General features: G+C 42.4%; 1 protein-coding gene across 1 annotated transcript in view; it reads right to left on the minus strand.

Moving 5' to 3' along the window:
- Positions 1 to 16,447, minus strand: part of LOC149286085 (bleomycin hydrolase-like) — a 31,094-nt gene extending 14,647 nt beyond the window's left edge. Inside the window, exons 1-7 of the mRNA XM_089494422.1 lie at positions 16,345 to 16,447; positions 11,920 to 12,117; positions 11,008 to 11,117; positions 9,616 to 9,757; positions 9,334 to 9,422; positions 8,547 to 8,639; positions 164 to 319 (exon numbers count right to left, since the gene is read on the minus strand). Coding sequence (XP_089350548.1) covers positions 164 to 319; positions 8,547 to 8,639; positions 9,334 to 9,422; positions 9,616 to 9,757; positions 11,008 to 11,117; positions 11,920 to 12,117; positions 16,345 to 16,447 — 891 coding nt within the window. The remainder of the gene's footprint in view (positions 1 to 163; positions 320 to 8,546; positions 8,640 to 9,333; positions 9,423 to 9,615; positions 9,758 to 11,007; positions 11,118 to 11,919; positions 12,118 to 16,344) is intronic.
- Positions 16,448 to 27,181: the final 10,734 nt, after the last annotated feature.

A 27,181-nucleotide genomic window follows, 5' to 3' on the forward strand; every position in this document is an offset into this window, starting at 1 on the left:
CATATTTCACTAATCCTGTCCTTCGGTAACTCCTACAGATTTGGATGGTTGGACGATGCTTTGGGCAGCCTGGTCAACCCCATCTGTATTAAGACAGTCTCACATTTTCTGTCCTCCTTAAATGAATGAACCCCTGTATTTGTTTTGAAGCTCGAGAACTCACCTTGTCCTCCACATTGTAGACGGGTTTGACGTGCTCCCGGTAAAACTCTTGCGGTGTTACCGGTCCAATCTTGTGAAAGTTTTTCTCTTTGTCTCGGAACTCCCACGAAAAGGTGTCTGGGGGGCTTCCCAAGCAGATACTAACCACGCGATAAACCTGGGAATGTAAAGCAGGAAAAATACAACCTAAATACAAAAGCTTTCAAAAACAAATCAGCAATTTAAGGTCCTGCTAAGAGATTGAAATGACAGAGGCAACCAACAACAGGGTGTCTTAGCGTTTTCTTTACACGCTTGCTTTTTATATCGTTGTAACTATTTGTATCCTTAATCAGTCCCCATATTGGATGAGATTCAGGATACCTTTATGCATACGTGAATTCCCTCACTGTATTAGGCTCTACCACTCCCGCTGGGAGGCTCTTCTACTTATCTGTCACTCTCTTCCTTAAATTACATCTCGTTTTTAATATGACCACTTCTCCATTTTTGAAATAAACTTAGATAACTATATTAAATGTATTATATATATTTCCACTTTTTCTTTTCCAAGCTATACATATTGAGCTATCATATGGTTTTCCTGATATTTTTTTCACTATTTTATTAGGCCTTCTCTGAATTCTCTCCAAAATGTCAATATCCTTCTGGAGATGGGGTCTCAGGAACTGCACACAATACTCTAGGTGAGGTCTGGCCAGAGATCCTGCAATACCCACCTTCATGTTCCCCACAATCAACTGAAGCCCAAGCAAACCTGCATACTTTGCTACAAGGTATACAGAGTGGACCAAGAGATCTCCTTTATTATCTGTTATTGTTATTATCATTTTCCTGTTTCTGAGCCTGAATTGTCTATTACCCTTTTTTTTTTTTTTCTTTTTCTGTCTATCTATGCTTTATGGCCTAGGAATGCCCTTACTGGGAGTTGCAGCATTTTTCCACTGATTGTTTTATTTGTTTTTATTTGGTAAAAGTTATGTCATGCCTGTCACTACTTAAGTGTGTTATATTTTACTTTCTATCTTTCTGCTCCACTAACCCCTTATCTCCTATATCTGCCCTCTTACTGCCCCCATCCACTTTAACACTATTTAACACTCTCTATTACAGCCCTCACAACCTGCAATACCCACCTTCATGTTCCCCACAATCAACTGAAGCCCAAGCAAACCTGCATACTTTGCTACAAGGTATACAGAGTGGACCAAGAGATCTCCTTTATTATCTGTTATTGTTTTCTGTATTGTTATTATCATTTTCCTGTTTCTGAGCCTGAATTGTCTATTACCCTTTTTTTTTTTTTTCTTTTTCTGTCTATCTATGCTTTATGGCCTAGGAATGCCCTTACTGGGAGTTGCAGCATTTTTCCACTGATTGTTTTATTTGTTTTTATTTGGTAAAAGTTATGTCATGCCTGTCACTACTTAAGTGTGTTATATTTTACTTTCTATCTTTCTGCTCCACTAACCCCTTATCTCCTATATCTGCCCTCTTACTGCCCCCATCCACTTTAACACTATTTAACACTCTCTATTACAGCCCTCACAACCTGCAATACCCACCTTCATGTTCCCCACAATCAACTGGGATTTTTCGCCCGCCCTCCCTGCCCCTCTCCCACCCGCCCCAGTGGTTTTCTAATATATAGACAGTTAAGTACCAGCTCTATTGGAACACGCCAGTAGAGGGCACCAAACGGTAGATCCCTTTACTACCCACTACTCCCTATTAAAGCATTCCAGATCCTATCCCTCCCCATCTGTCTGCCGTCAAAGCTATCCCAGTACCTCTACACTAAACCTTTATATGTGAAACCTACCTATATTTGCTCTACTACCCCTGTCCCCCACATAGTCTTCCCTATTCCTATCACTCTAAACCAGCAAACTCAATCAACATGCGCAACCTAACCAATCTTATTCCTATCATCTCCAACCATAAGCTACCTCCCGTCTTTAACTGTGCCCTATGGAATGCCCGCTCGGTATGCAACAAACTTGCTTGTATACATGACCTTTTTCTATCCCATGCTTTTAACCTCCTAGCTCTTACTGAAACCTGGATCCCCTCCCATGACACTACTGCTTCTGCTGCACTCTCCTTCGGAGGACTACACTTCAGCCACACTCCTAGGCCTGATGGCAGAAAGGGTGGTGGTGTAGGCATCCTTCTCTCACCTCACTGCACCTTCCAGAATATACCAAGCCCTCCCTCCCTCTCATTCTGTTCCTTTGAAACTCACACAATCCGTCTTTTCTCTCCACTCTCTCTTCAAATTGCTGTCATATATCGCCCTCCAGGTCCTACCTCACAGTTCTTTGACCACCTCTCTGCCTGGCTCCCTTTCTTCCTCTCTCCTAATATCCCCTGTCTTATTCTGGGTGACTAACATTCCTCTAGATATATCTAACAACTCTGCAAGCTCCAAACTCCTCTCCCTGACATCCTCCTCTGGTCTCTCTCAATGGACTAATTCCCCTACGCACACCGAGGGACACTCACTTGATCTGGTTTTCTCCAGATCATGCTCCCTTTCAGACTTCTCCATCTACCCGTTCCCTCTGTCTGACCACCACCTTCTATCCTTTTCTCCAGTGCTAACCCCTAACAAGACAAACTTACAGCGTTCACCTCATACTTGTAGGCCATTACCAGACAATACCATTACCCAACTGTCAGCCTCACTTGAACCTCTCTTACCTTCCATGTTAACCCTTTCCTGCCCAGACACAGCAGCCTCTTTTTATAACAACACACTTGCTTCATCCCTCGACACCATAGCTCCAATTACTACAAGTTACCCCCGACAATTTAAACGCCAACCATGGCATACCAAAACCACACGGTTTCTTCAGAAGTGCTGCCGCACGGCTGAGCGTTATTTCAGAAAATCCAAATCCAGCGAAGACTTTACTCATTATAAATTCATGCTCCACACCTACAACTCTGCCCTCTCTCTCACCAAACAGCTCTACTTCTCCACTCTCATATCCTCTCTTTCTTCCAACCCACGACGCCTTTTTTCTACTTTCAACTCCCTTCTCTGTCCCTCCACACCCACACCACAAACCTCTCTCACTGCCCAAGATCTTGCTGCCCACTTCAAAGAGAAGATCGAGACTATTAGAAAAGACCTCTCTTCCTTACAACTCCCTCCTACACCACTCAACACCACTCTCTCCACTCCTACTATACTAACTGCCTTTTCCCCTACAACCGAAGAAGAGATAGCCACTCTTCTTTCTTCCTCTCACCCAACAACCTGTCCCCTTGACCCCATCCCTTCACACCTTACAAAGTCTCTATATCCATCCCTTGGTCCATCACTTACCCACCTATTTAATCTTTCTCTATCATCTGGAACTGTACCATCTGCCTTCAAGCATGCGCTAATCACACCAATTCTAAAGAATCCTTCCTCAGATCCCGTCTGTTTGTCTAACTACCGCCCTATCTCTCTGCTTCCTTTTACCTCTAAGCTGCTTGAACGGATTGTGTACAACCGCCTCATTAACTTCCTCTCCTCTAATTCCCTCCTTGACCCTCTACAGTCTGGTTTCAAACCCCTTCACTCTACTGAAACAGCTCTAACAAAAGTCTCCAATGACTTGCTCTCTGCCAAAGCAAAAGGTCACTACTCTATTCTAATTCTACTGGATCTCTCTGCTGCTTTCGATACTGTTGATCACCACCTTCTTCTAGACTCACTTGCTTCTATAGGCATTCGAGATACAGCTCTCTCCTGGATCTCCTCATATCTGTCTAACCGTTCCTTCTCTGTCAACTTCTCTGGCAAGACATCATCGCCCCTTCCACTTTCGGTTGGTGTCCCCCAAGGTTCAGTCCTTGGCCCTCTGCTGTTCTCTCTTTATACTTCATCTCTTGGCAAACTAATCAACTCATTTGGCCTCCAGTATCACCTATATGCAGATGATACCCAAATCTACCTGTCTTCTCCTGATCTCTCTCCATCTCTCCTGTCCCGTATTACCAATTGCTTGTCTGTTATTTCTTCATGGATGTCACAACACTACCTGAAACTTAATCTTTCTAAAACTGAACTCATTATCTTCCCTCCCTCCATCTCCACTCCACTACCTGAATTCTCTATCACCATTAACAACACGACTATCTCTCCTACTAACCAGGCCCGATGCCTTGGGGTCATCCTTGACTCAAACCTCTCCTTCATCCCTCACATTCAGTCCCTCGCCAGATCCTGCCGCTTGCACCTAAAAAACATCTCTCGTATCCGCCCATTCCTCACCCAAGAATCCACAAAAACCCTGGTTCATTCCCTTATCATTTCCCGTCTTGACTACTGCAACACTCTTCTGGTTGGCACTCCACTGTCTCGACTCTCTCCTCTACAGTCTATCCTTAATGCGGCTGCTAGGCTCATCTTCCTTGCACGTCGCTCCTCTTCTGCTTCCCCCCTCTGTGAAACCCTCCACTGGCTCCCAATTACCTTTAGAATTAAATTTAAGATCCTGGTACTGACATATAAGGCCATCCATAATACTGCTCCTCCGTACATTTCTGACCTCATTAGCAAATACTCTCCTACTCGATCCCTACGTTCCTCCCATGGGCTAAGGCTCTCCTCCTCACTCATCACCTCTTCCTTTTCCCGTCTACAAGATTTCACTCGAGCTGCCCCATATCTCTGGAATCTTCTCCCAAGGAACCTTCAGCATTCTCCCTCCCTCCCAACATTCAAGAAACATCTAAAAACCCACTTCTTCAGAGAAGCCGCACCATCTTAGCTGCTAGAACTTCCTTGTCATCGATACAACCCCCACAATACCTCTCACCCTTTCTCTATGCCTTATGTTTGTCACCCCATTTCCCTCTAGATTGTAAGCTTGCGAGCAGGGCTCTCTCCACCAAATGTATCGGTTTGTCTTAGTCTGTCAATTCTTGTCTTGTCATATCCCTTGAATTTATGTATTGTATTAAGCGCTGCGTAAACTGTTGGCGCTATATAAATAAAGGATAATAATAATAATAATAATAAGATCTGCAAAGTGATCCCTCGTTCTGCTACCAACGCCTCTCGCCATACAACCCCGCACCCTGCTTGCGTTTGTTGCATTGCCTTTAAATCCACAGAAATAATCACTCCTTTCCACAGTACCCAGATGCTATATTCTCCCTGGGGATCCTTAAATCCCAAATGCATTATTTTACATTTATCAACATTAAACTTCAGCTGCCAGACTCTCGACCATTCTTACTGAAATCATTAGACTTGTTTCCACCAGGAACGTCTACCCTGTCGCAGACCCTTGTAACTTCTGCAAAAGGCATCAATTACCTACATACCTACCTTCGAAATTGAGAGTTTCTGTAATATAGCAAATTTATTAAAAAGTTACAGGTCCAAATACTGATCCCAGCGGTAACCCACAAGTAACGAGTCCTTCCTTTGACTATACACCATAAACTACAGCGTACTTCCTCTTGTCACTCAACCATTGCCTTATGCATTGAACTATTTAAAACATCTAAACCCACGCTATCTGCTTACAGCTCATTAACTAAATATGCCTTATTTTGGGGTGATCTAGAAGCACCTCAAACCGGAAATCTGCCAAGTTTAATATAACTCAATCACTTTCTAATACCATGTGGCATGTCATTTTAACCTTGTGCAAAGACGCCATGTTTAATCTTTGGTGATATAGGGCAATGCGATAATCATTTGATGATCTGGTCCAAGAAACCACCACATTTTTTATGAAACACTTCTTTTGCTGATATTTTTATAGGACATATTTAGCTCCATTTTGTATATATATATATTTTTGGCACAGTACTCATTTTTGAGCTTTTGTTTGCAAAACACAAATCACTAGTCTAAGCAATTGTGTGATATTTTAGAGAGATTGGGGGATAGGAACATTTGATTGTGTAAAATGCCCTTTGATAGGATATCAGAGATCTGGAGGGGAAGTTAATGCCCAGCGTTTCTATAAACAGGCGAATTGGGGAGTATCGCTGCGGCTCCATGACCCACTTGAAGTTCTGCAGAACAGGATGCTGGCGTTCAGAGATTACAGTCAATAAATATTGTGCTTACAATGGCACACGGGCAGAGGATGAACCACGGCAACAGTTGTATCAACAATGCCCACCGCAGTTCACCGAGGCCAGTTGATCGGTATCTTGAGTAACCAACTCCATTCCCTCCGGATCAGTCGGCACATACAGCTCTGCCCTTTCAATAACAGTCCGCTAACTCCTTAGAAATGTGAAAATCTATTTACAAAAGAATCAGAGGAATGTCTAAAAGGACATAGAAAACCAATTCAAAGTGGGACCCACAGCTTTACTTGCATTCCCAAAGAGATTCTTATATTAACCAATATGGCATAAAAAGTTTAGCTGTCTAGGTGACATCACAGATTGAATTATGTATTATACAGAGTCAACTCAGCCCGTTTTACAGGAGACTATGGACAATTGAAAATACAAATATAGTGCAAACTTCTGTTTTTAATGAATAAAGAGCAAAGAACTGCAATTCACAGTTTTACAAGTTCACCTGCCTAAGACCACACTGTGTGCCTGTTTATTCTTTACTTAATTAAATCAGATTATGGAATGATCCAAGAAATCCAGAACTGCTGACCTCATTTACCTGCCAGAAGTTAAAATATGGTATTAACTGATTCACAGCAAAATTTTGCAATGCTTTTTGAATATGTCTAACCTGAATCAAGTATTTTTGCCATCAAATCCCTCCATATAATTGCAGTAATCTGTTCAATTTCATATATATTTTTCAACTATACCAGCTCTGAGTGGAACCTCATGCTGCAGCTTTAAAGGGACACTCCAGCCATCATATTCACTTTAATGTATATGATAATCCATTGGGGATTCTGCAGAATTTTGTATAAAAGAAATAGGCTGAAATGTACTGTAAGGGATATTTTCTAGAAATTCTATTTCATCACAAGTTAAAAGGCTACAAGCTTAGTGTTATTAGGAGCACACTATGCAAGTAATGAACATGCAATACTGTCAGCATACTATTACGCTATCTTGTTTAATACATTTATCACATATTTTGCAGAGATGTACAATAAGTTATAGAAAAGGGAACATTCAAAACAGATAATTGTTGTGGAAGGGCTGGTCTGATAATAAAAAAAAAAAAAAAATCCTTTCAACTAACCCAGATTGTGTATAACCCAATTGCATTTACGCTGTTACACGTTTGTTAAATTAATTAATTAAATTATATATATATATATATATATATATATATATATATATATATATATATATATATTAGTGCAGTACTCTGAAAACCCACTCAAATGGATGCCTGAAAGGCTTGCGCTGGAAAGCCCAGCACTGCAGCTGATGTGGATTGTGGAAATTTTAGATCAAATGCTGCAGAACCAGAAAAACTACCCCACCAACGTGTTGGAAGCGTGAAACACATGATATGAATGCAGTATGGATGCCACACACCAGGGATCAGCATTGAAATAAAACCTCTTTGCTTCAGCAAATCCCCTTTCCTGTGCTGCCCTCTTGTGGCTAAATGGTAGAAGTACATTGGTTGCTAATTTTTCTTTAACTCCCAAAACAAGGTAGGCATTTCACATGAAATCCAGCAGAGCTTTCATTTTACTATGCAATCTGTAGATACTGAATAAACTGTCCATGGGTTTTATATGTGCTACAGCATGTTAAGCAATGTTCTTATAGGGGTTTGTTTGCTTAAGATTTCTTTTCCAAACTTTTACATCTTGCAGGGGCCTATGAAGAACACAATAACTGTGTCCTGATGCTAACTTGTTAATTACTTTTTACCTTTCATTATCCTATACTACTGATTCTAGGTAATATTTTCAGTGTAAGTACGCCTGATCCATGGATAGTACGGCTGCTTAATGGAAACGTCTGATACTGTAATAGGAAGACGTTATAGATGTGAATGTCAAGTAATAAAGGCTTTGACATTCCCAGCATTTCAGCAAGATAAACCCCCCAAATGCTCCAGTGCTCTGATAAGCATAAAGCACACAAGATAAAACAAGGTTTATGTCATAATTTTACCATCTGTGAGCTAACATTAAAATGGTTAATGTGTATTATTTTGTCAATACTAAACCTGTTAACATATGCAGTTGGGTGTAAATGGAAGTCAGTGCAGACTTACCAATGTGGTCACGTTAAGAGCTACTTTCCTATGGCTGTTTGTGTGCGTATGGGTGGGGGTAAATGCTTTTATCGTGTAAGAGAAATGCAATGGAGCAGCTTCTCAAAACAGCAGAGCAAGTAACAGCGCAGTCAGAAATCAGAACCAACGCACAACTGGGCACTGGCACCATCATGGGTAGTGTGATTAAGCCACGACTTACCTCCTCAATCATTGTATCCACAGCTGTCAAGAGCTCCTCCTTGGTGCTGCCGCTGGACACCATGTTTCTCAAGCGCAAGCAGTATTCTCTCATCTTCAAAGAGAAAACACAAGTTAAAAATAGGTTACCCAATTCAGTATGAGGATGTGCTATGTAGTAATTGATCTGCTATACGTGTTTGGTACTTCAGAAGAAGGGTTCTCACTTTTTGTGAATGGTTAAAGTCAGCAGAACTTGACAATGGTCCAGAAGTCAGGAAGCATACAATGCAAAGTCATGGGGAAGGCCTATGCAGAAAGCAGTAAGGACACAGAATATCATTCTGGCCAAGAAAGATAATGTCTCAATTTTATTAGATTCTAATTAAAAATGGATGATGTCAGAGCTGGATAGCAGTAGTGTAATGTTCAACCAAACATCCATAGTGCTACTGCTCATTTAAGCAAGAATCCAGAAGTTGGTAGCAGGTTATATTGAGAAATGTAATGTAAAATATAATAAATTATGCATCATTCAGTTTGCTAAAAAGAAGCAAGATCAGGTGCAAGGAAACACTTTCCAATTCTCTATCGTAGATCATAATGGGATTAATATGCAAACCCCAATGTTGGAGAACTGTTGCTTACAGCAGAGCTCGCTTCTCATCTAAACCTCTTTAAAGAGCGGCAGCAAAGGTTTTCTTTTTAAAAACTCTTATGATTACATGATGTGTTATCCTTCCAAGCTTAATGCAGTGCTTGGGGGACACAGAACATGACATTTCATCAGAGCGATGCAGGGACATCACCTTGTGGTTCAGAATGTCATTCATTCTCCGGGTGGCCTCTGAAGTGTGAGATTCGGGGAAAGATTTCTTAGGGACTACACCATATTTCTCTAGGGAAAAGGAAAATAAAGACAAATGATCAGATGCAGAGAATCGTCACTAGGTCCTTTACTTTTCAAATCTGCTTAAGGACTGCAATAGAAAAACAATCACATAATTATGCGAACAGATATTAATGGCTGCACGCAATACATAAATCAAACCCTTAATTTATATTTAAAAATAATTAAATTCATCCCTTACCAATGAGATTGACCAGCATATCCCACTGCCCTCCATCGTTGCAGGGGTTGGAGAGCAGGAACTGCATTAGCCTCCCATCTATGGGCTCGTTCACCTGCGCGGTCTCAATGAAGGCATTAAGGAAATAATTACAGCGTTCTACCTGAAAAATTGAAAAAATGGCGATCATTTTATATGATCCAACCCTTCAGTGTGGAAGCAGCCAAGTAACCCAATATATTCTACGCACATCAAACGCAAATAAGCATTATGTGACATTATATGTAGACAACCTACTTACTTGATCTTCTCCATTTTAGTGCGTGATGTCCAGAAGCCCTATTATTTGGCCAAACTGCATTCACCATTTGGTTTTTTAACTTAAGGACTTGGGGCAAAAATCACTGAATGGCCATCACCATGTAACAAGATGATGCCTTCATTTAAGTTTTCTACTAGAAATTAGCGTGTGTGAGTGTGTTACACCCAAAAGAGGAAGGGGGTCATCTGGTATACACACTAATTTGTTCAATTTAGTTTTTTTATATTATTAATATTTATTAGATGTACATATCCATTTTTATACAACATTCTTAATCCAATGACACCACTGATTTAATGCTCATTTCTTGGCCATAGCAGCTGCTATGGATGGGATGACTACTATCTCTACTACCCTTATGTTACTGAATTTATTCATAATTTATACACTCAGACATCCCCTATCTGACAGTTTCTCTGGGACTGGAAGAAATGCACAGAGGATCATTAAACACTCACTTTTAATACAGAGAATATGTATAATTAGAACAGCATTTTATGTTAAGGGAACAGTCCTAAAGCTGAAATGATATGTATATTACTGTTACCGCAGGGTTTATTCACTAAACAGTGACTTGTAGGTGAATCAATGTCTCACCTTGAGACATAACTATGCATTGTGCAGGGATAATTCAGCAGATGCAATCACATGGAGCCGGTCCTTCATAATTTATAGTTCAGTTGAAGCACCAACATGTTTAAAAGGTATTGGGGTTATTCTTTTTTAGCATGACTGCTTGGTTGTTGAGCCCTGCTTATGCTCCTATGATGATTGGCCCTGCTCCGTTGATGGCCACTAGTCCGGCAGGGTAATATGTTAGTTGCCCATAGATTTGCTCTTGCAAGGCTAGGCACAGAAGATTAGCGACAGGGTGCAATCATATACCCTGCCACTAGGGGAAAGCTTTGGGGGCATGTGGGGTGAAGTGGCCACCATTTCATTAAATGACTTCGGTAATAGCACAGAAAGAATAACGAGACACATGGCATACCCCTTCACTTCTGCATTGCTTGGCTACACATGTAAAAAAACAGCAAGTCACAACAAGAAGCGACAGCTGGGGAAGATTTTTACCCCCAGCTAAAACAAACCTTATCCCAGAAGAACAGGTAGGACTGGCTGAACTCAAATTCCTCAATGTTAAATTTCTTCATAAAAGGAAGTCGCATTACATTAAGACACGAAAATATCCAGCACCTTCCTGCGGGTAAAGAGGAGCACACGTTGGCACACACGGAAGATACACGGAATGTTGAGGAGCACACGTTGGCACACACGGAACATACACGGAATGTTGAGGAGCACGCGTTGGCACACACGGAAGACACACGGAATGTTGAGGAGCACGCGTTGGCACACACGGAACATACACGGAATGTTGAGGAGCACGCGTTGGCACACACGGAAGACACACGGAATGCTTTGCATGGCTGTATTTTTCTACATTTCCTTGATACACAGAGGTTTGTGCATAAGAGCAATTCTGGTGCAAATTGGTAACAGACTGAACAATTATCAAGAATATCGCATTAACTGCACTGACAATCGCACCAAAACTGCATGTTAAGTAAGCTCCATTATTTTCTTAGAGGATCAAACCTGACTTCAGGTTGGTTCTGGTCAATATGTAATAGAACATATACGTGACTTTTACATGTCAGATCAGGAGTACAAAACAGGTACATCTTCAGCTATTATCCAACTACAACAAGAATACTAATATGTATTGTTTTATTATTGTTTTCTATAGCAGCATCCTTCCCCACTGCGCTGAATAATGCCGTCTTTACAGCCTCAGGACCAACACTTTTGTGCTGGCATACTATCTTAACAAGTACAATTTAACAACATTTATTTTAATTACGGTACATTTAATAGAGAATACAATACACTCTAATGAACACAAACATGCAGTCATGAGCTTATTGACAATATCTAGAATGTTCTATAACATACGTGCCGTCAATAAAGCAGCACAATGAGTCTTTGGCTGCAGACAATACCTGAATTCTTCTGGTTGGTGACCGGTTTGCCCTCCGCAGGGATGGTGTGCTGGAAAACATGGACGCTCTCCTGCACGGTCTGCCTTTGCAGACAGACTTCCAAGGGGTCAGCGCACGTGGCCACATTCTGGGCCAGCCGGAACTGAGGTTCAGACTTCAGCTTTTTCCTGAAAGACGCAGTCTTCTCCAAACTTAAACCTAGGGAGAAGGGACAATACGAGTCTTTTAAATGTCTAGATGTGGGGGGGGAAAGCATCGACAATGAGTATGGCAAGGGAAAAAGGCATTTTCAGCTTGTGATGATACTAGAATGTTTAGTCTAAGTTTGGGCAACTAAAGAAAATAAGCCCGCTGTGCAACAAGAATGTCTACTAGAATCAAGCAGTAGGACTCTAGAGACACTTGAGCCAACCTGCAATGTTAAGGTCCTCACAGTGAGGATGCTCAGTACCGTATAACAATACGACCTACAGATTGTCGGGCAGACCACCGGCTACCGAGAAGCCCCGAGAGGAGACGCCAGGCCTGTAAACTGAGGTTGGACATTAAAATAGAATCCCGCCACATTCATTATGCACTGGGCAAGGCAAAGGAAGGGTTAAGCTACACCTAAAGTAAATAAAATGTTATTTCTATTAAAGTTATGGACTTTTAAAAAGGCAATTGGTCTGACTAAACGACGAGTAGAAATCTTCATTTAGAAAATAATAATAAACACTTTATTAGAGGAGAGAGTCGGTTTCTTTAAGAGCGCATCACATTTTCCTCGCTTAACTTCATTCTTCTTCATAGGGGAATTTACACAGAAAATCTCAACGTGAAAAAAACACGGCGTCAGCGGAAGTGCAACTTCATACACAGACTTACAAATAGCTTAATGTGAATAAATAAAAACCCTCCTTATCAGCTAGGAATGAGGATATGCACATTCAATTGACTTTACCGGTAATCTCTAGGTTTTTTAGCCACAAGACTTAGGGATCCAGCCGCCACAGAAGCCCCTAATCTAAAAAAAATAATTAAGAATTTATGAAAATATAATGAGGTTCTATTAAAAAGGGACCGTTTAGTGTCCCCGACTCCACCACTACAGAAGAATGCGTATTAAAGTAATCTGAGTACTTTAATATACATTACTCCAATACAAATATAAAATTAAAGCACTTATCTGACATAGAAGTTGCAGCCCTCTCTTACATGGTACAACATTTCTTGCCACCGACCGGCTGCGTGAAGCAGTGAATCAGTGACAAGAAAGTGATCTCACTGAAATCAACAGAAGTTTCCGCTCATGCCCACAGAGGTCTCAATAGACTGCTGCACACAGCGTTCACCGAGCCGGCACTCGAATGGGGGGGATCCTGTATGCCCCATGCATTTGCAAAACAGACAGAAGAAAAAATGAAAGGGATCACTCCGCTGAAGGGTCCCTTTAAGGTGGAAATATTGTCACAAGTAACACTTATATGTTATTTTTTAGACATATTTGGTTAAAATGAAATTACTTTTTATCTTATGGAACCAGAGAACTGGGGCAAAAGCTGGCAGAAGTGGCATTATCTATTTAACCTTCTTTAATGGCTTTCTGAAGAGCTGCCACCAGGGGGAGCCGTAGCGTTACAAAGCAGCACAATGTAATAAGAGGGGTAGCTGCTGGGAGCAGGAAGTTACCATTGTCACTTTACATGGGGCACCTATAAAGCGGGTCACTCACATCCCAGAACCACAAATACAAGGAGATAAACATTCAGCTGGGGGGGGGCGGAAAGGGGCCACACAGCCATCATATGCATTAAAGGTGAATACGGTGGCCGGAGTGTCCCTTTAATGACCAAACCCAGCATACTGCAGATTCACACACACACAAAAAAAGACCAGTAACTTCTCCCCAAAATGTTTAGGAATTACCAGTTTACTCTTCACATATAACCAGATACAACCAGTACAAAGTCTTTCACAAGTGGAAGAACGCCACGAAGCCAAAGATCAAGTGGTACGGGGCAGGCAAAAATACCCTCGGTACCCAATACCAGCTCATCTTGGTTAGCTTTTAACACTAAAGTATCTGCCGCCTCTCATATTCTACAATGCAGAAGCAGATTATTATTATTTATTGTTTTATATAGCGCCATCAAATTCCGTAGCGCCGTACAATTGGTAGACAGGACATAACAAGTAGTATGTAACATAACAATTTGACTAAACAGAAACAACAGGTGAGGAGGGCCCTGCTCAAGCGAGCTTACAATAACCCCCCAACCTCGTTACACTCCAGTACTGCGTGCGGCAGCGTGTATTCTGGACTTGCTTCGCTGTTTTATTGCTACCATTCTGGAATATGACCACAGTTCTGCACAAGTCGCAATTTTTTCAAGGAGGCGCCACACCTCTCATCTGTAACTTTAAATCTGACGGCAGATAAGACTCATTCAGCCCACCTACTCTACCCAATTTCACCGGTTTAAGACTCAGTCCTTGGTCTTGTGTTAGATTCAGGATAGCTTTACGCCGATCCCATGCATGTTTTAATTTGTTCACTATATTAGCCTCTACACTTTCTGCAGGGAGGCTGTTCCATTTATCCACAACCCTCTCCGTAAAGTAAAACGTCATTACATCTAAGCCACTGACCCTCTAGTTTTAGATCATGACCTCTTGGTTCTTTGAAATAAGTTTCCCTCCTGTACTTTATTAAACCCCTTGTAAGTATTGCGACGTGTCTATCTCATCTCCGCTCTCCAAGCTTTACATACTGAGATGCATTAATCCGATGCTGCACTTGGGGGAGAGTATTCTTTGCCGAATAGCAGTAAGTAGGGGGCAGAGCGAGTCAGTACTCGGGGTGCTCCATCTCTACACTATGAAGACAGGAAGCCAAACATTGCAATGGAACAACCTACATGCGAGGCAGTGTGCACACCGTGTATACTGCAAGCAGCGCACTAATGTATATAAACACACAGACTGGCTCTCCAGCAGTCGGAGTCCCATCAGCGTTGCCAATGACTTGGCTGGCAGATGATGATAGGTGTCGCAGTCCTAACAGACTTCTTTAACAATTAAGGATGACTTCCTCTTGCGAGGCTCAAGCATCAGTCCCTGATTCACAGTACCGGGTGGCCCCGCCCACAACTCAAATTCACGCCCCGCCCATGACTCAGCAGCAGCTGTATCAGCTTGGCGTATCGGGGTGCGGCCGCGGCACCCCATATATATATATCCCCCAAACGTAATCCTCACCAGAACTCATGATGGCTTCCTGCAATCACTACACCAGCACTGTGTCAGTCCTCCTGCTCTGAGCCGGCAACTCGCGCTGTCTCAGAACACCTTCCGGGGGCGGTGCAGGAAGTGGTCAGCCGGCCTCCGTCTATTGTGTAGAGTCCGAGGCGCCTGCTCGAGGAGGCGTGACCAAAGGATGCAAGCCAATAGCTAGATGCGCCACGTGACCCGGAGCAGTCCATTCGCTGCAGAAGGGCTGGGTTATGATAGCGGGACTGAGTTTGAACGGTGTCTGTATGAGGGAGGGCAGCCGGGCCCTGAGGGTTATGATCGCGTCATTATAATGATGATGTAGGAGGGCATAGCATCATACAGATGTTATACTCTTGGGAATCCAGTCACTAAACCATTGGTTACACGATGAATGAAGTCGATCTCACAGCTAATTATGCATCTTATTAACCCAAAAATCAAGTGTGACTATTTTAAATATTATACATGCAAAACATGAAAGCAGGACCCTCTTCTCCTTCTGTGCCAGTATCTATTAACCCTTACGTATATGGTCCCAAAAAGGGCTTGGATACAAATACTCAGGAGGTAGCACTGTAGGGTCTTTTGAGTGTAATAGCTGCGTGGTCCCTTTAAATTTTAATTTGGTCCGTTTTGCAAATGCATGGGGTGGATTGTGCAGAATGCATTTGCCCCTTTCCCAGCTAAATGCCCCGCAGAAGATGTGTTTGGCCGAACACACCTCCCTGCACGTGATGTACTAAACTCTCCTGCTTCTGATCTGTTTGTGCTGATCACAATGTGACCAGCCACCAGTGCGTGATCAGCCACCAGTGCTTCATGGGCCTGCATTGCCAGTTGCAATAATTGCAAAAAAGCGAGTGCAGGAGAAAAACAAGGCTGACATACTTATGAAAATGTATCTGTATTTTTATATCTAAACTGTGTTTGTATAGTGTATTATAATGTATCCCTTTTTTCTGTGAGCCTACCCTGCCCTATGCGCACCGTGGAATTAGCGTGTCATGTAGTGTACAAAAACGTATGCATGCGGGGTATTTCTGTAATCTGGAGATGCAGCGGAATACATTTTGGTGGGTTTCTCTGCAGTTGCAAGTAATCTGTGCAAATAATCCAAAGAAATATTGAAAGCTTGATAATAAAGGAATGGAAATTAATGTTACGGCTCACTTTGCCAGTGATTGGTGACCAACTGGTTGCACAAGTGTCTAAATACTTCTAGTGAAATGCCCTGGGTTATCTTTTCTCCAAAAAGATACACTTTTGTCGGCATATTTTGAGCTAGTGGGCTACAAAATGTGTAATACACGTTCTAGAAGACGGGAGATGGCAAACACCTGGCCCATTTCTTTGGAAAGCATCATTCCCTACTTATGAAGAAAGAGGCCTCATATGTTTTATGATCGTCATCAGCATCAGTTGAGTCTTTTGCTTGTTGAACAACAAGCATGCTTTTTATGTGGAATTTAAGACACCAAGAAAGAAGAGGACATAACAAACATGTCCACCATCCTTGCCTATCCTCAGACCTAATGTCAAAGACAAAGAATCCTCATCTCAGATTAGTTAAGTGGTCAGAAAGCGCTTAAATATTATTTTTATGTAGAGCAGACATCATAAGATGGCTGCATAAAATAGCATTTATGCTTAATATGGCGCCAGTGTGGTATGTATGATTCATATTTACTAAAAATTTGACTAGGGGCCAAGAAAAAAACACTATGTAGATTTATAAAGATGTATTACAAGTTCTAGTGCAGCAGGTGAAGAGTTTTGTGCACCATTTGCTCACTCTAAGTCTGTAACCTTAGGGAATGTGCATGCCTTTTTGTTTATGTAGCCTTGCTCAGGCTGGCGAGCTCTACCAGTCTTGGTACAGCTCTGAGTGTGGTCTGGGTTAGTGGTGTGCTCTGCTTCCTCTGTCCCAGGTGTGGTGGTCGTATCCTGCTTCTCTAGGGCTATCCTTGGTCGTGCTTGGCTGTAGTGGATAAGTAGGCTGGGCTGCTAGTTGCTAGTGGCTGGTGCCACAATGTGAGAAAAACCTCTCCACCAGGCCCGGACTGGGACAAAAAATAGGCCCGGGCATTTAAGCCTGAACAGCCCATTTTTGTTTATTTATTTATTGTTAAAGCCCACCCTTCATGTACCATCTTTGCATTTACTAATTCACACAAATCATTAACACATTCATTGATGCAGTCTCACAAATCATTCAAGCAATTCATCCACACATGAATTCATTAATTGTCATACGCATTCACACAATTCATCCACACATTTATTCATTCATTCTCATACGCATTCACACTACTCCCTCTCCCCATCTTATCTGCCCCTTCTCACTATGTACCCCCTCTCACTATCTAACCCCCCTCTGCCCCTTCTCACTGCACCCCCCTCCCTCACCCTACTTACCTTGTTGCCGGAGCAAGCAGCAACTGCGACCGGGCCCGCGGCAGTGCCGGATTGACTTAGGGGCTGATGGAGCTGCAGCTCCAGGCCCCTACCTTAAAATAGGCCCAGTCAGGACCGGACTGACTGGGCCTATGCGGCCTCTACGGCCGCATTAACCGCGGGCCTGCTCTCCACTGACTATTTTCCTGTTCCTGCTACGAGGCTTAGATTAAGTTAAGCTGCCTCTTGATAATTACAAGCCTAATACAGAGTATAAACATAGAAGACGACTTTGGTTCTACCCCATAATTTTAATCATTTTATATGATTTATCCACCTAATGAACTACAATGTAGTTATAGCTGATGTCCACTAGAGGGCAAAACAAACACGATAAACAGACTAGAAATTGAGCCATCCAACGCCTATAAATTAATCTAGGCTTTCTAAAAAGTCTATATATTTACAGTAGTTGAATTAGAAAAGACTGACCTGAAACACTGTAATTTACTGCTACATTACAACAAAGTGGGCATGGGTGCCTGTGTATACGTTTGTGTGGGCATGGGTGTCTATGTATACGTGTGTGTGGGCATGAGTGTCTATGCATAAGTGTGTGTGGGTATGGGTGTCAATGCATGAGTGTTTTTGTGTGAGTGTGTATGTGTAAGTGTGTGAGCATATATGTGAGATGAAGGCTCAGGCCCTCTGTTTGGGGGCAATGATGGCACAGACCAGCTGCTTGAGAGCAATGATGGCACAGTCCAGCTTGGGGGCACTGACAAGCTGAGGGCAAAAGTGGCACGGGCAGGCTATTTGGGGGTTAGAATATAAGCAGCTTGGGGGCAAAGGTGGCACTGTGGGACATGTTACTTGCTGAAGTTGTAGGGACAGGGGCAGTTTTCACACCCTACCCTGTGGTTTCTAGTTACACCCTTGAATATATAATTCAATGTAATATTATAAATGTAATAATTATAATGATAGAAACTAAAGAAAGGGACCTCCAAATAAGTAAAATAAAAGGAGTCATTAAAGGAAAATAAAAACATTACATAGATTACCGTATTTGCTCGATTATAAGACGACCCTGATTATAAGACGACCCCCCAAAATCTGAATATTAACTTAGGAAAAAAAGAAAAAGCCTGAATATAAGACGACCCTAAAGGAAAAAAGTTTTACCAGTAAATGTTAATTCATGTAAACTATTTTTTTAAATAAAAGCTATGATTGAGAAAAATATTTTTTTTGTTTTTATTTCCTTGTATTTTCCAACCTGTCCCCCAGTTACGCACATCTGCCCCCAGGCTTGCCACACCAATATGGCACTGTGGCCCATGATATGCCTTTTAACCCTCTATATGCCACTGTGCCCCATGGTATGCCTTTTGACCCCCTATGTGCCACTCTGCCTCCAGAAATGCCTTATACCCCTATATCCCATTCTGGCATTTAGGGGGTTAAAATGCATATTATGGGGCAGAGTGGCATATAGGGAGGTATAAGGCATTCCAGGAGGCAGTGGCATTAAGGGAGTTAAAAGGCATTGTATAGAGCACTCTATAAGGCATTTCAGGAGGCAGAGTGCTCTATTAAATGCCCCCTTAACGCCACTCTGCTTCCTGAAATGCCTTATAACTCCCTATATGCCACTCTGCCCCATAATATGCCTTTTAACCCCCTAAGTGCCAGAGTGGCATATAGGGGTATAAGGCATTCCAGAAATGCCCTATGTCCCCCATTTAACACACACACGCACACACACTTACCGGTGCTTCCAAATTCCTGCTGTATTGCCGGGGCAGCGGGTTGACGTCTCCTTCCGCTGCAGCCGGAAGGAGGTGGAGTTGGCAGCGGGGGGTTGTCTGCGTCCGTCGCGGATACCTTTCCCGGCTGTCAGAGATCAGCGTTCCGGCACCTGTGCGGGGAACTCTGATTTCTGACAGTCGGGGAAGGTATCCGCGACGGACGCAGACAACCCCCGCTGCTAGCCACACCTCCTTCCGGCTGCAGCGGACGTTGTCTACGCGGATCGCGTAGACGTCAACCCGCTGCCCCGGCAATACAGCAGGAAGCACCGGTAAGTAAGTGTGGGGGGGGGAGACAGGAGGATCCAGGTCCCCTGCAGCGGTGCGGGGGATCTGGATCTTAGTCTCATAATCAGACCTCTATTTGAGGTCTGATTAGAAGACGACCCCGATTAGAAGACGAGGGGTATTTTTCAGAGCATTTGCTCTGAAAAAAACCTCGTCTTATAATCGAGCAAATACGGTAATTTAATATCGTCACCCACAATGCAGTAGTGGCGGCCAGTGCTGGAAAGGCAGACTGGAAAGCTAATTTAATTTATGTATATCTGGGTTAGCCTGGATTTAATTTACTTTAAAACAAAATTATTAGGTACCAGCATTGCAAGGGTTATTAAGAAATCCAATTCTATCTGTCCTAAAAGGACAAGAAAATATTTTTATTTTTCTACTTGTTACTATGTAGCAAAGTTAAGCAGGAGTTTTTCCGATGAACATTGACACAATTCTACTGGCATGAATCCCAGGCAAGTGAATGAACATAAATTGCAAAACAATTTCCTTCTTAACTTTTCAAGTAGATCTTTGGGCTTGAGGGCCTATTATAACAGGCTTTTCTGTGCATCACACTTGAATGTCTAAATGAAGTACCGTACTTGCTCGAATATGACAAGGCTTTTTTCAGAGCGCTCTGAAAAAAATTCCCTTGTCTTATGTTCAAGGTTGTTTTATAATCCGACCTCAAATAAAGGTCTGACTATAAAACTGAGATTCAGATCCCCTGCAGCTCTGCAGTACTTCCCCGGGACTTCCATCGGGGCTTCTATGACGGAGCGCCGGCGTGACATGACCGTCCAGTGCTCCGTCGTAGAAGCCTCGGCGGAAGTGCTGGGTAACAGCAGAGGTTGTCTACGCGCATCATGCAGACGTCCACTGTCTTCCCCCACTAGACACCAGGGAGTCTGGAGCACAGAGCGCAAGTCTGGGGATACATAGGTAACTCTGGGGGGCAGAGTGGCATATCTGGGGAGCAGAGTGGCAAGCCTGGGACAGAGTGGCAAGCGTGGGGCAGATGTGCATAAATTGGGGGCAGGTTGGCAAATAAAAGGAAATGAAAACAGTCAATGCATTTTTCTCATTCATAGTCTTTAATATTGATTGGACCATGAGCAAGCATTTGCTTTGGCCCCCTCCCGTCTTGCTGTATATGTGGCTGAGGGTCCTCAATTCAGGGGTCACTTATACTTGCTGCACTGACTATAAAGAGTCCACTGCAAGAAGTAGACAGAACAAAAGGGAGAGGGACTTGAAAAACACAGAAAAAAAGGAAGAGAGGTCATTAAAAGAGATAGAAAAAAAAAAGAAATATCAAAATAAATTGTACAAGGAGCCATCTTGCAGTCTCTTTTCCCTTTAATCTCTCTTTTTCTGTTTCTTTGGTTCCTGTAGGAAAATAAGGCAGAAAAACAAGACAGCAAGAGAAAAAAAAGTGTAGAAAATGGGAAAGGGACTTACAAAAACAAGAAGAAACAGAAGAAGAGAAGTCATTTAAAAGAGATGCAAAAATAGACATAGCAAAATACATTTTTTGGTGGTGCAAGTGGTGGATACAGGCAGGCCCGGACTGGGACAAAAAATAGGCCCGGGCATTTAAGCCCGAGCAGCCCATATTTATTTATTTATTTATGTACCATCTTTGCATTTACTCATTCACACAAATCATTAACACATTCATTAATGCAGTCTCACAAATCATTCAAGCAATTCATCCACACATGAATTCATTAATTGTCATACGCATTCACACAATTCATCCACACATTTATTCATTCATTCATTCTCATACGCATTCACACTACCCCCTCTCCCCATCTTATCTGCCCCTTCTCACTATGTACCCCTTTTCACTATGTACCCCCTCTCACTATCTATCCCCTCTCCCCATTTCTCACTATCTAACCCCCCTCTCACTGTGCACCCCCCTCCCTCCCTAGCTCCCTCCCTCCCTCACCCTACTTACCCTGTTGCCGGAGCAAGCAGCAACTGCGGCCGGGCCCGCGGCAGGACCGGACTGACTGGGCCTATGCGGCCTCTACGGCCGCATTAACGCAGGGCACCTGCCCCTTAAGCCCGCCGCAACTGCGACCGGATCCACCACTCTAAGGGGCTGGGAAGCCCCCACCAGGGCCGGCCTTAGGGGTCTGCGGCCGCACAGGGCTTACATTAAAACATCGGGGGCTTTTTTCTAAACTTTATTTAACATCCTCCATGTTAAATAAAGTTAACAAAAACTTTATTTAACATGGAGGATGTTAAATAAAGTTAAAAAAACCCAAAACCCCGATGTTTTAATTTAAACCCTGTGCGGCCGCACACCCGTAAGGCTGGCCCTGGTGGGGGCTTCCCGACCCCTTAGAGTGGCGGACCCGGTCGCAGTTGCGGCGGGCTTAAGGGGCAGGTGCCCCTTATGCCCTGCGTTAATGCAGCCGCAGAGGCCGCATAGGCCCAGTCAGTTCGGTCCTGCCTGGGCCTATTTTAAGGTAGGGGCCTGGAGCTGCAGCTCCATCAGCCCCTAAGTCAATCCGGCCCGGCCCACCGATGGCCAGTCCGGGCCTGGATACAGGTGTCCATGTACAGACTCTTTTCCAACCTCTGCTCATGTAGGTTTATCAGCTTTTCCTTCAAAAAATACCGGCCATGGTTGTGAGTTGGCAAGGGTGGAGCTGCAGGATATTGAGCTGCAGGCTCCTCGGTACAGGTACTCCCTGTCAGTGGTACACTACAACACCCATCATTAAATAGTGAACCAGAAACAGACAGTGGTACAACATGACTATTATCATTATATAGCAAGCCAGACACAGATGGTAGTACAGCATAACTCAGATCATTATAAAGTTATCCAGACACAGACGGTGGTACAGAATTACTCATATCATTATATAGTGATCCAGAGAAAGACTGTGGTACAGCATGACTCCTATACTTATATAGGAAGACAGGTACTGATGGTGGTACGCCATAACGCCTAATGAGCCAGAAATTGACAGTGGTACAACATAACTCAATCATCATCATTTGTGTGTTTGCATTTGTTGCTTCTTCACTCTTACTCACGCTCTCACACTTTTACTCATGCTCTTTTATACTCTCACTCACTCTTACACATTTTTTTCACATTGTCACTCTCTCACTCTTTTGTTCTCTCTTCCTTCTGTTGTTTCATCTTTTTTCTCACTCCTGTTATTCCCTTTCCCTATCATATATTCCCCTTTTCTTCTCTTTTTGTTCTTTTTTTCTCATACTCCTTCTCTGTATATTTCTCTCTTTTTTCCTCTTTCTTCCATTTTCTTTTCCCTTTCTTTCTGTTCTCTCTCTCGTGCTATTCATTTTCATCTCTAAACATTCTTTTCTCTCTTTATTTCTTTTCTTCTTCTCCTTCTTCACACATCACAACTTATACCTACAATATCATCACTCCCATCACACCTCACACCCATCACATCTCACTCCCACACACCTCACTCCTATCACACCCAACCATCACACATCATGCCTTTTATACCCAGCTATCACAAACTACACCTCATGCCAATCAAATACAGCCATCACAACTCACACCCATCACACCCATCAATCTCACACACACACACTCACTCCCTCCTTCTTACCTTGAGCAGAGCTAGGATCTCCAGCAGATGCAAAAGGATGTAGGACAGAGCAGAAAGAGCAGGACCGAAAGGAAAATGGTCTCAAAATATTGAGCTGACAGCTCCTCCCTTTTGAGGAAGTCTGCTGCCTGTTTCCCCTGCTGCAAAAAAAAATATCGAATTTGGATTGCCAGTATTTTACTTATTCCGGCACTGGCTTCTAAGGGCTGGAACTGGGGCAGCTGCTCCTTTTGCCCCACGTTAAAGACAGCCCTGACCAGGCTGTAAAAGTATTGGTACAGTAGGTCAATGTAAGAGCAGAGCATCTCCCTAAAACTCTCTCAACTAAACCTTAGCAAACCCTTACCCTTAAACAATATAATGTTTTCTTTTTATCACCTCTTGACCAGAGCATCCTGGATTGTGTCTCTGATAAGGGATATGCTGTCTTCTATTCTGTGACTGGAAATCCAGCAGGTCTTGTCAGTATACAAAATGTAGCCGGGTAGCTGATTCCTTAGTTAAGATCTTGTAGTCCACATTAAGGGGAGAGATGGGATGATTATTATCTATTTATGCAATTAAGGTATTTTATTTAGGCAATTTAATTTATAAACCAATTTCTACTGTTCCTATACACATGTTGGACCTTTTATGCCTGTAAAGTATCTCATACTATCATACTGACCACACATTAGCCCCTAGAGAAAATGTGTATTAGTGGAACAGAGAAGGTAGAGGTATTTGTGGCCCCAAAAAGTCTGTCCTTTCTAAACAAGGTTCAATAGATTTGAGGAAAGGAATGATGATGTCCTTTGCATGGAAAACCACAGAGTCAGTGTACAATATTATTGTTTTGAGGGTAACATAGGCAGCTCCTATGGTCTTAAGGACCCTAAAGCCATGTTAGTGCACAAGTGGATCCTTTGATGTTAGCACTAATGTTTGCAATGCTGCTAATTAATATTGTAATTATTTAATACAAAGTATGTGCAATGTGTTTAATTATTATTATACAACCTCAGGTTTATTAGCTACATAATATAACTTAACATAATGGCCACAATTAAGACGCATTTGGAAAAAAATACAGCTTGCAGTGGCCACAACATTTTGTTGTATGCCTCTGATTTTATCCCTTAGGATGCAGATTCCCAGCTAACCAGAAAACTTTATTTTTTACAAGTTAAGTGATCTAATGAGCCATGACAGTAACTGCTGGAACTCCATGGTATGTGGTATCCTATCTGAATGAAAAAAAACAAAGGACAATAAAGTCACTCATGGAGGAAGAAACATCACTCCTCCCTGTGCCTGTTGAACATTTCCCTTCCTCACCCCATCATTCAGCTGTTGGGTGTTATTTTGCATGAATGTTGATGGCAGCAGCTGTTACTGCAGCAAGAGCCTCCTGGCTGCAGCCTCCTGCATCATACACTACCAGATCCCCTTAGACTCAGACAGCAGCCTCAGTCACTGCTAGATCTGCACTGGACAGAGGGGAGTGGAAGCTAACCCATGCACTGAAGATCACGCAGGCAAGGAGAGAGGACACCCTGCAGCCACCTCCTGCTCAGGAAACCCAGGATATAAGAAAGAGGGGCTTTTTTTATAACACCACATAACCCACCTGTCCCACTATCCATCACCTTATCTCATTCTACCTGCTGATCCAGGTAAGCCTCCTTTTTTCCTTTAATGAGCTTTCCAGAGGCAGCCTATGCGCTGATCGGGCGATGTATAGGACATGAATTGACAAGTCACTGCCTGGTTTATGGGCAGGCAGTCCGGCTTTAGAATGGTCTGCAGGGTTCTCTTCTCCACAAAGGAGTTCTCTGACCCCGATCTTCCCATTTACACCCTGATTTGTAAGGTTATTGAGTTATTTGGGCATTTCTTTCTGCCTCTCTGGTCACAGGACCTGCAGGGGAATGCTCAGATATTTCTATATTTGGAAAGTGACCTCTCTTCTCTGCAGCACGCAGCGATTCTCCTTCTATAGCTACTGGGGCCGGGGGGGGGAAAAGTCATCTAATTTCTCCAAATCTGCCCCTGATACCCCTGGGGGAAAATGAACATTTTTCTTACAACATATCACTTTTCATTTATCAGTCTAAGTTTAACTTTATGTTCTTTAAGAAGGTGTTTCAAATATATGATTCCATGCCTGGCCATCTCTATGATAAATGCATAGTAAGTAAATGTCATTCATCTGAAATTAGAATTGTGCCATCAATCACACACCCAGTCCTGTTAATGCTCCATTGGTCAAAGCCTGATTTTATTAATTCCATGAAATCTTACAGTGACATATAAGATGTAGTAAAGTTGATTGAGGTTGCCCCCTGCTTGGGCAGTGCTACCAAATAGGCATATATATATTTTTAATATATATATATATCTATATACCTGTCTGTTTTCTATGGTCAATAAGATTCTACATTACCTGAAGATTATTTTTGAAAATAAACCCCCCAGGGCTGTAATGATTACATATAGCTTTAAACTGCATTCTTTTCAGTAAGTGACCTTCCAGTGGACATTCTAACATAACTTCACTCAATATGAATGTGTCACATAAGTAGATTTACAAGATTCTCAATAGGAACATGTCAAAAATGTATTCAATTCAGTTGGTACATAGATGCCAGTTGTCATCTTTCAAATTTAAATTTTTGTGGATTTTCATTGAAAAACAACATTAAAATTTGCAGGCCGGCTTTTTGAATAAGACAAAATTTTATCGTTCTGTGGTGCCATATGATGGCGTTTTATAAATCAGTAAATAATAATAACTCCCTCACTGAGTTTTGCATTGTCATACAGGAAAGGTAATTATTAGCTGGGGGAGATGTTCTATGTCTAGCGACGTATGATGCTGTAGCACTGTATATAATATACATTATATAAATATATTTGGATGATTGTGTTGTAACGTTTAGCAAAGCGTCCATAAGGTTGCTGGCCTGCTTTTGACATAAAACATTGACAGGTGGATGCCCTTTAGCTGCTGTATATCATGTTTCAGGGGCTACAGCAGAACATATAGATTAATGACCTATCAATAACACATAATCAGCCAAAATCAATAAATAAATTGAGCCATTTTGTGCCATGCTTTATAACATGTATCATTGCAACTTAACCTATTGCATGCCAGGGAGGGATGTAACAAACAGGACATAATAAGGCATTAAATAAGCAGACATGTCTTTTATTATCATTAATGTTTATCATTTTATATAGCGCCATCATATTATGCAGTGCTGTACAATGGGCAAATAGGACATATCAAGTAGTACATAAATTAGAATTACAGAAACAAATAGTTAGGAGGGCCCTGCTCAGCAAACACTATTTCTTCACTGATCACTTTAAGTAGAGTTTAGCAAGCTGGCCCAACAAAGTTAGATACTAGCCAAGTTAGATTTTTCCCTCCAGATCCTCACTGCAGGGACCCAAAATGGAAGCCGAGAAGGCAAATTCAGCCAGCTTGGGTTTGCTTCATGCTAATTTTCACCTGACAAGCTGGGCATTGGGCTTGGCCAGCTTTACCCAATGCAAACAGTAAGCATTTGGTGCATTGTTGTTCAACTGACTGCTCAAAGTTAATAGAAAAAGTTCCCTTTTGGACCATAAAAGACCAAATATTGGACTCTAAGGTCACAGAAGCAAATCATCTGATGGTAGATAAGAACCATATAGACCCATCTACTATGCCTGTTTTCCTGATGTAGAGACGTTTACTTTAATCAGCCTTTACTCTGGTCTTAGATTCCATATACCTATCTCATGCATGCTTATATTCCCTCACTGTATTAGCCTATGCCCCTTCTGCTGGGAGGCTGTTCCACTTATCTACCACCCTCTTAGTAAAGTACAAAGTCTATAGTTGGTGGGTTAACAATGATATATAACGGATATCTTCGTTCA

The sequence above is a fragment of the Sceloporus occidentalis genome, unplaced genomic scaffold (assembly GCF_023333645.1).
Source record: "Sceloporus occidentalis isolate IW3139 unplaced genomic scaffold, rSceOcc1.0.p SCAF_72, whole genome shotgun sequence".
Lineage (NCBI taxonomy): Eukaryota > Metazoa > Chordata > Lepidosauria > Squamata > Phrynosomatidae > Sceloporus > Sceloporus occidentalis.